At 34.9% G+C, this 14,628-nt stretch overlaps 1 protein-coding gene across 1 annotated transcript in view; it reads left to right on the top strand.

Moving 5' to 3' along the window:
* The first annotated feature begins 619 nt into the window (after positions 1-619).
* LOC128554475 (uncharacterized) overlaps positions 620-14,628 on the top strand; it is a 54,449-nt gene continuing 40,440 nt past the window's right edge. Inside the window, exons 1-2 of the mRNA XM_053535750.1 lie at positions 620-664; positions 1,459-1,651. Of these exons, the coding sequence (XP_053391725.1) occupies positions 1,521-1,651 (131 nt within the window). The 5' untranslated portion in view covers positions 620-664; positions 1,459-1,520. The remainder of the gene's footprint in view (positions 665-1,458; positions 1,652-14,628) is intronic.

Here is a 14,628-nt window from a genome sequence, read left to right as displayed (position 1 = left end):
TACCTCGGTTTTCAACTTTTTCTATTGAATGTTAAGGACACGATGTAACTATAATATATATCTAAATATCAGCATGTTTACGTGACTCGTTATCTTATTGACCGATTTAATATATCGAGTAGCTGAATAGTAGAGACAAAATACGTTACTCTCGTCGGTTAATTTACCAGATATTCATATATGGCACATTACAACACATGCTTTTGCTTAGCAACACTTTCAAAAGAAAACCGACTGGTAGCTAGTGGTAGAGCGTCCACTTCGAAAAACGGTCTTGTTTTTTTTTGCGGGAGGTCGTGGGTTCGATCTCCGGCCGCGTCATACCAAAGACGTAAAAAAATGGTACTAGCAGCTTCCTCGCTTGACGCTCAGCATTAAAAGGGTAGTGCTAGGGACTGGGTCAGCCGGTTGTCAGTATAATTGTGATGGGTGGCGAGTATCATGTCACGTGTCTACGCGTGATATTCCCAGTGAGGCAGCCCTATAAAAGTTGGGCATTGTGCTCACTGCTACAAGTAGACACCGTCGATGCATATGGAACAAAAGTGCAGCAAAATGTTTATGCTTTTCTTGAATGTTGGTACTATTTTTATTTTAAGCTACCTCAAGTATGTAACAGGATGATGGAATATGTGGTAAATAAAATCGGAATTAGTAAAATGTGGTAAGCAGATCTAATGATAAATTAACATGCTTTCGAAATGTAACATTAATTTGTCCCTCATCGATGTGGGTTCGAGCTCATCGGGGCGTGATTCTCATGTCGAGGAAGCCATCCAGCTGGCTTACGGTAGGTGGTGGTTTCTACCCAGGAGCCCGTTTTCATGATGAAATTATTCACACGGAGGGGCACCTGGGGTCTTCCTCACCATGTAAAGCTGAAAGTCGCCATATGTCCTATCATGTGTCGGTGGCGACGTTAAATCCGACCAAAAAAAATATATTGATTTGTTTCAGTGTAACATTGAAATATCTTTCACGAGTGAAAACACAAGATGCAATATTTTCACGAGTGGCAATGTAAGATATGTGTTCATGACTGAAACACTGGCGCCAGATCAGAAAGAAAATGCCTCTGTACATGTTATACCCTACCCCTAGGTATTCTATAAGAACCATGGTCGTGAACGGAATACTGAAAGAATGTCTAAAAATTATAGATCTACATTCTGTTGCAATACCAAATACTTTTTATCGAGCTTGAATATTACAATTTTTCTCTTAGATTTAGAAATGAAGTAATAAACTGTTGTGCAGTAGAACAAAAGGTCAAAACACAAGCTGGACCAACAACGCAACAATTTGCGGTGTGTTTTGGTACTTGCGTGTGTAGGTTTGTGAGAAAGATTGATATACAAGGAAAATAAACATGTCTGATTCAAGAAATAAACAAAATATGCTAAAAACGGAATATTTGAGGTTTTTTTACATAAATAGTATTTCTTTTCTAAATGTCAGGTGCATGGACTTTATCGTACTACTGCCACAAGGGGCACGAGTGTTGCGGCTATCAGGGTTGTATGCCGGTTGGTGATGTATGCTGTGGCAGCTTTTTCTATTGTCCGAGTGGCAATACTTGCTGCGGAACAATGTATTGTTGCAAAGCGGGAACTTTCTGTGATGGAAATGGGAATTGTGTTTTAGATAAGTAGTAAGTGTTTGTTCAGTATATGTTATTATTTTGAAACTCACGTGTTCAGGCCCATATTCGTGAAATATCTTAGTATAATCATACGCCGTATTTTTATGGAATTGCATTCTGTGTTTCATTGAAGGTTCCATGTGCACCGCCATATGGATATACCAGCAGGTGTCTCTAAAATTTATTTCGGTACTTGTAACATGTGTAAATGTTGAGTTCTGCTCAACCCAGGGCTAGAGGGCGTGGGCGGGAGCTTGCATTTCCACTACCGTCTATGAATAGGCTCAATCAAATTGAGCTTGCAACATCTTCATTTACATGTATGTCGTGTTGGACTACCTGTGGTTTTCCACTAATTCTATTCTTTCTTTAAACGACCTCCGCTTAAGAAGGACGAAGCACGTTCATTCCATTACCTCTTATGAACAGATTCAATTGCTGATTGCAAATCTTTTCTAAAATTGTTTCATAGGTAAAAAAAAACATAAAAAGAGCCAAATTACTCAATTTTACAGTTTACATACTAGTACAAACAAAATCAAACGAATGGCTTTCTTTTCGGCACTGTTTTCTTATAACAGCGTATTTAAACAAAGCGCGTGAAATCAACTTCCGTAAACAGGAAAGACCTCATGACATTTGAAAAAAAAACGTATAGTTTTTGTTTGCAGCTTAACATTATGTATTTTTGATAAAATTACGTTTGAATCGAGAAATATACTATCAGGAACGAAGAGGAACTATCAAAGTATTTGATTTTTATTTCGTTTTATTTAATACATGTATGTAGTTCGTTATATGTCATTTACAGCAAGAGAGGCATCCTACAGTCCTTGGAGTAAGGTAAAGTTTCAAGTACCGGTTAAAGCACCGGAAATTCCCGTCTAATATACAAGAGTACATTACTAGTATATTTTCATACATGCGCAAATACATTGAAATTAAGAAAAGAAGCAATTACAAAAATGTACCGCTAGCCGAACATAACGACGTCAAAATGCGCGGACGTTCTGGTTACCGTGTGCCATTATGAGTATGTCACATGAGGCAGGTGTTTTGTTACAATTTAAAGTGAACGATATAATATTAGCAACTGAGTCGACCAGATTCTGCGAAACATATTTTTGTAAGAATTGTTTGTATGGTAATCACGCCAATGCTCATATCATACCAAATAGTCCAGGTTATGAAAAAAAAAAACGGACTTAACATACCAATTTCTTTATTCCCTCGCCAGTAAAAATTAATGCATAATTTATAAATGATCACCAGTTTTAGTAACCTAGGGTTCGCTGTCTATAATTTACCTTTAAATAGTTCAACTCGAAGCGTCGACAACAAGATCGATTGAACGAGAACCACCTTCTAATACAGCAAGGACATTGTATCCAACAAGAGCAAGAAACACTTTTCCAACAGAATCAGAACGCGATATCCAACAATGTAGGACGACGAGACGGTTTAAACGGATTACACAACTGGAGTTCATTCCCGAATATCAATACAAGGTAATTGACTTTTGATTAAGTTTACTTATTTCAGGTATTAGAATATTTCCGTATTAGTAATCAAAAAAACTATGAAATCATATTTTGTGGAGATCGCGTAAATAACTTACTTGTAACAGTCGTAAACTTATTATTAATAAAAAAGGTGGTTACGACAGTTTTCCGTTTAGCTTTCGATTTAAAGTCAAACGAACAAAAACTTGGAAATCTTTGGGATAAAATCGTAGGAGTTATTGAAATTTCATTGCTGCCTAGAAATATTGAATACAGCCAACTTACACATTTTACAGATTGCGCTCTAATGAACAAAGAAATCATGTTACTAAGGATTTAGTTATACAGTGATTTATTTAGCAAGTGTAAAGAATAGTGTAAAATTCTCACATATCTTGGTATATTTGATAATAACAGTACGTCACGATGGCTGTATGGTGTTATAATCGGCGGTGTTGTTGTTACTGTGGCAATCATCATCGCTGTTGTCATATGGAATCGCAGAAACTCTGCATCAAACGGTTAGTACAAATTTTACCTGCATGTTTTCTTTTATTTACTTCTTGTTATTTTGCGGTCTTGTTAACGTAATTTTTTGAATGTAATTATACCATTTTTTATTTAATGTTTACTTTGCTTGATTTTTTTTTCAGTTTCAAAATTATTCTTTTATGATATTGCTCATGCCCCCCCTTTCCCACCCCTCCCCCCCCCCCCCCCCCCCCCCCCCCCTTCTGCTTTGTGTTGATTTTGCAGCCCCAGGTCATCGGTACGTGTGGAATGGTGCTGACGCTCCGGCCCAGATCTATGGGCATTCACCTGGAAATAATATGCCTACACAACCACCAAAATAAGATATAGTTTTCGTAGTACCCGGCAAAGATAAATAAAAAACCGTTGAATTAAAACCAGTCATTTATATTTACATAGCTGTGGACAGGTGTATGGCATTCAGATATGCCATAACAGTAATGACAAAATATCTCCAGCACAAAGTTTGCCAATGTTTTCATAATGCAAGAAATCCAGTCCATTAAATGCTAAGTGTATAGGATATAAGTTCTTATAATAACAATGTATTGTACAGTAATATAAGTCTGTCTCATTTTTTTTTTTTTTTTTTCTATTATTGCCTCGCCATTACTAGTGTCTTTCGCAGATAATATGACAATTTTTAATGTGTCTGCTTACTTTATCCTGTACATAGCGATACTATCAGACAATTACTTTTAAAATAATTGAAACATTTGTTGCATCAGTTATAACAGAACAGATGAAAATTAGTGCCATACCACAATATGAGGAATATACCTGTTCTTTTGAAATTGTGTCCTTGTTTTGAAGCAATTCTAGCAGATGCTGCTACACCTCCCGTCAGGAACTAGTTCTGGCTACAACATCTTAAGTGGCATGAGTTATATTTTGATAGTCGTTTCCATCAAGGTATGGCATAATCCCGTGCATTTTCGTAACAAGCAGTTATTTCCACTGATTTAGTAGATTTTACAAGATCTTTGACCATGTAAACCTAGAATACTGTAAACAGAAACGGAAGCTTGGCATTTTCAGTTTTTGAATAAAAACCCAGTTTTTCGCTAATTGACTGTTTGGGTTATTAACATATTCATAAACCACAAACAAATTAACTTCTTTCTAACTAATTAAAATAAAAGGTATGACAGGTAGGGTTTCCGGATCCTCGGTCTGTTCAGGGCATGTAACTACCAAAAAAAAAAAAAAAAAATGATAGTGTCAGCGGCAAAAAATAGGGTCGGTCGGGTTAGCGAAAACAAGTAACTTTTTTAGGCCTTACCAAATTCGTTCAGCATAGTTTCCTGGCTCATCTTGTACCGATGTGCAATTTGCAATTATTTGACAGCAAAATCCGGACATATGACATACGTATTGGTGTTTTGGTTGCGAAAAGTATTACTCATGAAAATAATAATTTTGTTTAATGTTTAAAACATATCTAGTGTAAGCAGTTCCATTTGAAATATATGTACTTCCACTATAACACACGACCTTTAACAAACTAAGTTAAATATCATTTTGCAATTGGGTTAGTATACAGAAAAGGTATACATTTTAACGTAGTCGACATAAACGATTATTGTTTCCCCCCCCCCCCCCCCCCCTCCCCCCTTTTTTTGATGTATGAATGGGATTGGGAGTACATTACTTTGACTATATCTCGAATGTGTTTGACGTTTTACATATATGTGTATATATGTTTTAATGTGTTTACTTTATTACAACAACAACAACAACAACAACAATTTATTGCAATCACCATTCGCAGGGTTGTGGCATTGAACAGACAAAATTTATTTATCATAGCATGCCACGTATATAGGTATATCTATCGGTAAGCATACAACACATTTACAAACCCAATATTTGCAGTATGCACTGGGCCGTTTCTTAAATGCCATATTTTTAAATATTTACAAAGGCGTTTAACTGTTCTGTGGATTTTCACTTTTCACTTAAGTTAGTAAATTGTTCAAATAGTTGGCCAAAGTTGACAAATCATGGTAGATATCTACATCTATTTCTCTGTAATATTGACATGCTCATTAGGAAAATGGTATTCTGTTTATACTAAATTGTGTGTACACTTTTCAACATATTCTATCATTTCTTCAGTTCCAGTATTATCTGCCAGTTATAGGCTAAGGCAATGTGATGAAAGTCGGTAAACAAGTCAATAACTTCTTAGATAGTCATCATTAATAAGGATAAATATGGTTCAAATTCAAAATTTGTCTTAAACTTAATGTAATATTCAAGTTTTCGGAGAACTATCTACAAGGGACCATGCCCATTCTTGGGAAAAATTGATCTCTTACTCTCCTCTGAAATAATGGAAAATAGTGTTCCATTGATAATCTATGTATCCCAAAGGTTACTATATCCTATGCTATCAAGAATTCTTTTCACCGCTATAACCCATGGTATACAGTTAGCACTATCAATAAATCTTGTTTCTGAGTCAAATAGACTGCACATTATAGAATTAGGATTTGACATCAACTTTAAGCCAGTATTTCAACACACGCTCTTTACACAAAGTAGTTCAAGGAATAGCGTCTAACTCCCCTAGTACTTGCCATTGTCGAAGTTTGATACTTTTTCCACACCTAAGATCCTTTTACAGAATTGTGTATGAATCTTCTCAATATCTAAAGTATTGTATATATTCCCCATATCTCAGAGCAGTATAATAGAATTGGTGAAACCATTTTATCAAAATAAAACTTATTTGTTTTAACATTCAAATTTTAATCTTGAAAAAATAGAATGCAATCCATTCACAGCTTTTAAAGCCTGTTCAGACAAAATTTAATTGGCCGTTTTTAAAGTGCCATTCCGCGCTAAATTGTACCCCTATATAGCAGAAAGAGTCTACAACTTGCAAAAGTTCTATCCTTTATACGCCATTCAAAATTTCATGTTCACTGTACGTTTACTAAAATTACATACTTTTGTCTTATTAATATTTATCGTAAGGCCCATTGTGACGCATACAAATACAGAGATTCAATTTGCGCCTGTAGGCTTTCAGGTGATGAAGTAAATAATACCATGTCTCAGCAAACATAAGTAAATTATACTTAAGCTGGTTCAAATCGTCTTCGGTCAAGCGATTAAAGTCTATAATTAGGACGCTACATCATTCACGAAAAGTAAAAATAGATAGGAGAAAGAGGTTTCTCCTTGTTGGAGACCAATTGACACTTCGAAAAAATCCGAAACTGTATTTAAACCTTCAACAAGCAGAACATTTGAGTTAAATTGCTTTTAACATATTTTAACATTTTTGTTACTAATCCAACTTCGTAATAACTTTTGACCAAGAGCTTGTCTATTAATAGTATCGAAAGCCTTTTCGTAATCCACAAAGAACAATACAAAGGCAGCTTCTTGGATAACGACTTTTGTCTAATATTATGTAAATAAAAACACAGTTCTGGCAGTCTTCTTTTGTTCCTAAAACCCAAACTGAAAATCGCTAAATATTTCTTGTTCCTCGCCCATTTGTTAAAGCCTATTTCGTAAAGGTAATGAAAATATTTTTTTTAAAAAAAAAGCATTGTGCTTATTAATGTAATGCCTCGGTAGTTTGCTGTAAGCTGATTTGCCTCCTCTTCTATGTTAGGCAATTACGCCCTAGACAACAGATGGGGTATACTCCATCTGTAATATAATTTATTGAATATTGTGGGTAAGAAAAGGTGTAAATAAAAGTTTTTGCATCAATGAAAAAATCTGGATACTACACCATCATAATCAGGTGCTTTATTCTGTTTAGTGAAGATATAGTTTTCTATGATCTCATCCACAGTAACGGTCTGTCTAAAAACAATCGATACTTTCCTCGTTAACAATTCATCATTATTGCCAATATTTTCTTGGGAAAACGTTATTTCCCCCCCATGATTTTAGCAAATTTCTTTAAAAATCAGGCAAAATTCCGATACCCCAATATTTGTTTCGAACTCGGTTACCGTGGCGAGACTGATTAACCTTTTTTCCAAAAATGCCTTTTTTTTTTTTATTTTTTTGTGCCTTTTTACTCATATCAATACTTTTGTCTTTTTCATGATATTAAATATCGTTTTGCCGTTCGCTTCACAGCTGCAAACAAGCGTTGCTTTCTAAAAACCTAAATTATTTTGCATCCAGTAGTTATTGAATTTAAAATTACGCTTATCCGCATGAAATCAGTTTTGCCGTCCGGCACTCATTACATTAAACCAAGCAGATTTCCTTTTCGGTTTGTTCTTATTTCTAACATGTACCTTTTTTCCAAAATTAGATAGAACAATTTACAATAACATCAGTAAACAATATCATATTTCATCTAAATTACCTAATCATAAATTATGTTATTGTGATATCATTCAAAGCAACCTCTGTTAGACTCTTAGAGTGTTACATAATGATTGAGATTCGTTACAGACCCAGCACAATTTCGTATATGATAATGACTCAATACTCGTGGTATTATAAAAAGAATCATTTTTATTGTACTCTATAGGGGCAATGATCAGAAAACTTCTGTAAGGTCCATCATTTCATATATGTAATATAGTCAAAGTTTTTGCTCTTCTGTAATGAGATAATCCACCACACTGGCTCCGCTTCTGCCCTACCTACGTGTATGATAAGTACACTGACCTACTTTAACCGTCCATTTACAATTAAAAGATCATTTCTTTACAATGATTTAACAGTGTGTGACCAAATGTATTAACTCCCTTAATCAGCCGAATTCCGACTTAGTATTCCTACAATAATCACTAGCATTGCGTACAAGTCAATAAATGCACAAATTTTGTTCAACAACCAAAAATCTGGGATTAACCCTCTATCGGCTATTTAAATCGCCGCCCAGGAAGATATCACCAAGTGGCTTAAATGCAGAATGTCATTTAGATAGCTGTTAAAAAAAGTCAAACTGAAACAACTAGATTTATATTCAAGTAAACCGTTGAGCCTTCGGTGGAATGTAGCACGTACACACGTATTGTCTTTATCACCATTTTCAAGCTTAAACCATATTATACCGTTAGAATGCATTTTTACAAGGTCGTTCCTATCACTCAAGTATGTCTAGAATAAACAAGAACGCCCGCTCCTCCTTCTCGCAGACTTATTTGATTTCGGCTGGGCAATTAAAAGCCTCAAATCCCGTGTAATATTATATATTGGTTGTGTTTGCGTTCAGTTGCACATAACAACAGAATGTCTATTGTTTTATCAAATCTAAAAAGTCTTCATCGTTATGTTTATTCGTAGACCCTGTACATTCCCACTGGAGGATTTAAGCTCCGCACTTTTCTTATTTTCCATAAGTATGTGACTGATCAGTCCCTGTCTCCATAGAATGGTGAGCTGCTGTGCTTACTGGAGCACGCGCCGCGAATTACAGCCTAATCATACGATATAATCGATCTTAACCATCCGCTCGGGCTTCTCCAGTTCGGGAATTAGCGGCGGGTTTTTCCTGGATAGCACGAGTATTTGGTCACTGATCTGTAGTCAGTGTCACGGAGCTTATTAAACAGCTACCTGTTACACCATCGATGTTATCCGGGAATAGAGAAAGTTTGCGATAATTGGCTAGATTTACAGCAATGTTTGTTCTAAGCGATGAACTCGGGGTGCTTTATTTCTGTTTTGCATTTTCATCTCGAGGGTATCTTCTAATAAACCAGATTTTCTCTCGGCAGTCCTCAGGGATTTCCTGGCATTCTGCGGAGCTTTCCTACTGCGAATCCAAAGAAGAGTACGTTACGCCGGCAGGAACGTGCTTGAGGTCGATCAAGTCATTTGATAAACGCGAATTCTCAGATTTGAGTGTGTTACATTCATTCAACAATGACTCTTGTTTGAATAGAATTATGAATTTTTAATACTTTCTCAAGTTCCTCTTGTTTGGCACGGACTTCATCACAACATTGTGAGTCATAATTCTTGCTTCACTTCAAATTTCAGTCAACTTGCGACCTGATCCTGAAGTTTTGATTCAATCTGGTAAATTCGTCTATCAAGGGCCACCTACTCTATCATTTAACTTATTTATTTGAGATTCAATACTGGTCCAGTTTATTATGCGCATATCATTGCCTCCAGTTTGTCAGGACCGTCTGGTTATCGCTGGGAGGTGTTGGGAAAAGCCCTGGGGAAAAACCCATATTTACGAATTGCTGGGTGCCAGGAGAATACGGTGAAGTGTTTATGTGATTTGCATAGTTTGTATTCATGTTCATGGCATTATTTTGAAAGCTATTCCGCTGGATGGACTTCTTTTTGTTGTTGTCGTAGATAGCTTACTGTATGGTTTACCAGATGAGAGCCTGAGGTTACGTTCTCCAATTGCATTCCTTTTGTCCGGCTGGACTATCGCTCAGAAAACTAGGCGAAGTCCCGATTTTTTACGTTTATTGTTTTTCTGCCCATTAACCTTGTATATTCAAATGTTCAACTTTGACAAACACTTTTCTCACTCGCTTATATATCATTTTCCATTTTCGAACTGCATATAACTCCAAAAAACAACAAATTTTTGTTACAGATTGAAAATTTTGCAACCATATCTATCGCGCATGCGCATGCGATTTATTATAACTGTTTCATAGGATTAAATGTTCCTGGGTGACTGAATATTCACATCAATTAAAAAAAAACTTAAGTAAAATATTTTATTTCTTCAATATATCTTCAAACTGCATGATCGATATCCTTGCTTACACTTTACATGCGATCAGAAAAGAAATGTCAAATGATTAATCTTTGACCTGTGGAGTTTCCACTTTTTCTATCGGTTTGCTTTTCTGACTGCCAGAAGGCTGGGTATAAAAGGTCACGATTCGGGAACTGAATGTGTACAAAGAAATGGTGTCTTAAAAGTCAAAGTTGCTTGCACTTACTTTAATAAACAGACACTTCATATTTAATTTTATATGAATTACTTTCAGTGAAGTTTGTAAATGACATTTCCGTCTGCTCACATCCACGTGACTCTAAAACTGAATATTACAATGAAGTATACTCGAACAAATTTATACATTTTATTATCAAACATCCTTTGGAAGCAAGCATAGACAGCAACCAACTTGAACTGCCCATTAGAGGCAGTAAAATATGTAAAACTTCTTACGTCCCCTAGCACCGATTTTATGCCGAACACATTTATTCAGTCATGTTCAAATGGACTCGATACACACTAATCCAGCTGTACTTACTGTTGCACTGGCTTTTGAAGTTAAATAATTAGATAAGGATGTAACTAACACTCAGCATTTTAGTGGTTAATATTGTACTGTGGATTTTTTATTTAATAAAAAAAAAAATGAATGTAAAAATAATATTACTTATGTGTGAAATATAATCTAGAATTTGGTATTTGTTGCGGTGTGTTATGGAAGGACACACAAAATTCCTTAGAGAGGAAAGAACTCTCGTCAAAAGCAGCTCGAACACATGGGCAGAAAATCATAGGAAAAAAAAAACAGCTAGCCAACCAAATTAGAGTTTATTTAACAGTATATTATCTCTTTTATGAAATATATTTTTAAATCGACTTTTCAGTGATGAAAAGGGCACATAACAAAATCACAAAATAACTTTTTAATATTCCAGTGTTTAAGGAGTGCATTAGGAATGAAAAAAGGAACGGCAGCATAATTGCTGCTGTTTGGTTATGTTTTTGATGAACTTTTGATATAATTTTTCGCCCATGTGTTATCTTTTACGTTTGAACATGCGGATACATGAAAGTGTATATTATTATTTTAAGTGTAGATCTAACCTTAAATTGTTACTAGAAGGAATATTTTAGGAATTCATATTTTCGGCAGTGCCCCCCAGGCCCGCCATTTTTTTTTTTTGGGGAAAAAAAATGCTGGAAACAAAATATAGCAAACTAATTTTACATGTAAGTTATTTGCGGCGACCTGGTGGCCGTTTTTTATTGTTTTTTTTTTTTTTTTTTTTTTTTTTAACGATTTTAAAACCAATTTTTGACGAAATGAAAATGCCAAACTAAATTTCCGGGGTTAATTATAAAGAAAGAAAATATATTTGATTTAGCTGGCCATGTCTCATTTTGAAAAATGAATGTGCTAACAAAATGGATATTGTTTTTTATTATTTTACTTTCTTTTCTGATACTTTCTCCCTTTTTTTTTTTGTTTTTTCTGTGATACTTGTTTACTTTACAATCTTCCAGGGTGAAGAGGTATAGTTGGATACAAACAGCTAATTAAGTGCCCGTTGTATGTTTTAATAAAAGGGTATTGCGTTTGTTGTACATTCATTTTCTTTAAGGTGATTCGCTTAAGTCAAAGCGTTGTACAGATGAAGTTGATTACTTTTTTTTTCATGGGACATTTTGGGTTACGCGATAGTGGCAATTTAAACTATTTTTTAATATTATGTTTTTAATTTGAGGGTAAATAAACGTGAACACTGACGTCACTCCCCCTTTGACCTATATATTGTTTATTTAGGACAATACGTGTTTTTTTAAGGTGGGTGCATAAGATGAGAATAGGAACGGAGCAAAGTGATTAGTTTTTGGTTATTTAATTAATACTTGGATATATTTCATGTGGTTTCAATTCCGTTATTGATACATGCTGCTGGATTTTTGTTAGGAAGTCTTTCTGCTCGGAACGACGATTCAGTTGATAGGATTTAGTTGGTCAGTTTTTTATTTTTTCTGGTCATACAGGAGTTTTTGGTGGTTGGGCGCTAGGGGCTGGGGGTGGGACTGGGCGCGCCCCTCCCTTATTTTTTATTAAAACAACTTACCTTCTCAGAGTTTATTAAATAAAAATTATTTCTAAGTTGTCTAGTGTTTTTATACCAATTTGTTGTTTACAATCAAGATTAGATAGAAAGGAAGAAAACAGCAATTACTGAGAGGCAACACCAAAAATAAAAAACAGTTCCTTACATTTTACAAACCATGTAAACTGATTCTGTTTTTTTAAATGGAACTTGTCCTTGGTAGTATCACTTCTGGGTACATTTTATCTGATCTGTTTCTTATCAAGTATTTAGAAATGCCTGTGTTTAAAAACACTTCATTTGGTTTTCTTAGGTTGAAAGAAGCCACCAGTTTAATTTGCAGTTTATTAGCCTATTCCTCTTCATTTTACACTTTTAAATTTTTCCAAAAAATTTTTTTTTAAAAATGTTACTTTGAGGACATTGTATATTTATTTTCATATTATCTAAAACTTATAATGTAAAACTTGAAGGAATATTAGGAATCATAGTTCGGCGGCGGCCATTTCGAATAAAGTTTTTTTTTATGTTTTCTGAAATAAACAAACTTTATTGCATTATGACCTTTGTGGTCGTTTTTTTATTGGTTTTTTGTTTTTTAACGATTAAAAAACCAGTTTGTCGAATTCCGTGTATAAAGCTATATATCTGAGTTTGCTGGCGGTCAATTTGAAATGTGCTGGAAACACAATAATCTTTACTGGTGACCTTGGGAAACTGGTTCTTTGCTCTGGTAATTTGCTTGAAAAGCAACTAACATTATAACCCTGTAGTACCATCGTTTATTATTGATGATCTCTATGTCTTACGTAGCGACAGAGATATTCATGCGTAGGAGATACAAAGTCCTACGTAAGACAGATTTGAATCTCTCTGCGGAGCTGGCACCAGGACGCGGCCCATGTAATCATAATGGTTCCAAAACCCATTGGTCGTTATGCGGTCCAAATTCATTACAGGATAGAAAAACGGGATGTAAATGGTCTTTAATTATCGCGGCAAAAGAATATTCAAAATTAATATGTTTTTTGAATCCACGGGTATTACAAGATGCATTACTTTGTTACTATATAAAGGTAATAATAGGTCAATCAACTTCTGTTGTAAATCCGTGTAAACTTTCGCTTTAGAGATTTTTTTATTCTCCTTCGAACATGTGCTTCGGCTAGATCCTATTGCAGTCTTAGGTCATGAGAGAAGTATCAGTGTCCATTTATTTTCTTTCCTTGATAAGTTTGTTTCATTTGTTTTTGTTCACGCGTAATACATTCATCGTATAATTAAGAAAACAGTTGCAAATATCATTTTAGCAAAGATTTGTCGTTCAAGGTGGAAAAATATTTAAAATAATAAGGAACTATTATAAAATGAAGATGCTGTTAATACCATTTATCGTTTTACTAAGTATAGATTATGTAATCTTTATTTCTGGTCTGTTTACAGATTTAAAACATGATAATAAGCGTTAGGTGGGCATGTGGCATCACATTCATGTTTCCCGCTGAATTAATTGAGTTTAGATGAAACGTTGCTTAAAGTTGCACAAGCAAAGGTCGATGTTACTAAAACACAATATACAGTGCCAATTAGTATTCTATTTAGAGCCAAATTAAATGAGATTCCGCGGCTTTTTCTGACATTGATACCAATACCAATGCTGGGACTGCATATGAGGTCAGTAGATTTAGTTTCAGTAAAGCTGTTACAAAAAAAGGCGAACTTGGCCTAAATGTATCATATTTCGATTGCATATGAGGCGAGTGGCGTTGAGGTCACCATAACTCAATATAGTAAAAGACCAACAGGGTCAGTCCGCCAAATAAATCAAGATAGAAAAGATGGATCATCTTAAACGTTACGCTTTAAGAAGATTATATGAGTACCAAAGCGGTCACTTTGGTCGAGTATATTTTCTTTTGATTGAGCTAAACATTTCAAAATCGTAAAAATAATCTTAAATAGAATGTATTTAGTGTTCATAATCATTAGTGTATGTCAATAGTTATTTAGCAAACAATGTTTTTCACCAAAGTGATAAACTATGTTAGCGCGTGGTAAACAGAACGTATCGGACCGAAGGCATTAGTTCACCGAAAGTAATGCCGTAATGTCATTTATCCGGATTACAGAGGAAAACGCCGGAATCGAAAATCAGTCTACGGTTATTAGCAATTCCTATAT

The sequence above is a fragment of the Mercenaria mercenaria genome, unplaced genomic scaffold, assembly GCF_021730395.1.
Source record: "Mercenaria mercenaria strain notata unplaced genomic scaffold, MADL_Memer_1 contig_5065, whole genome shotgun sequence".
Taxonomy (NCBI): Eukaryota; Metazoa; Mollusca; class Bivalvia; order Venerida; family Veneridae; genus Mercenaria; species Mercenaria mercenaria.
The sequence above is the reverse complement of the archived record's forward strand: the minus strand, read 5'-3'. Positions and strand labels throughout refer to the sequence as shown.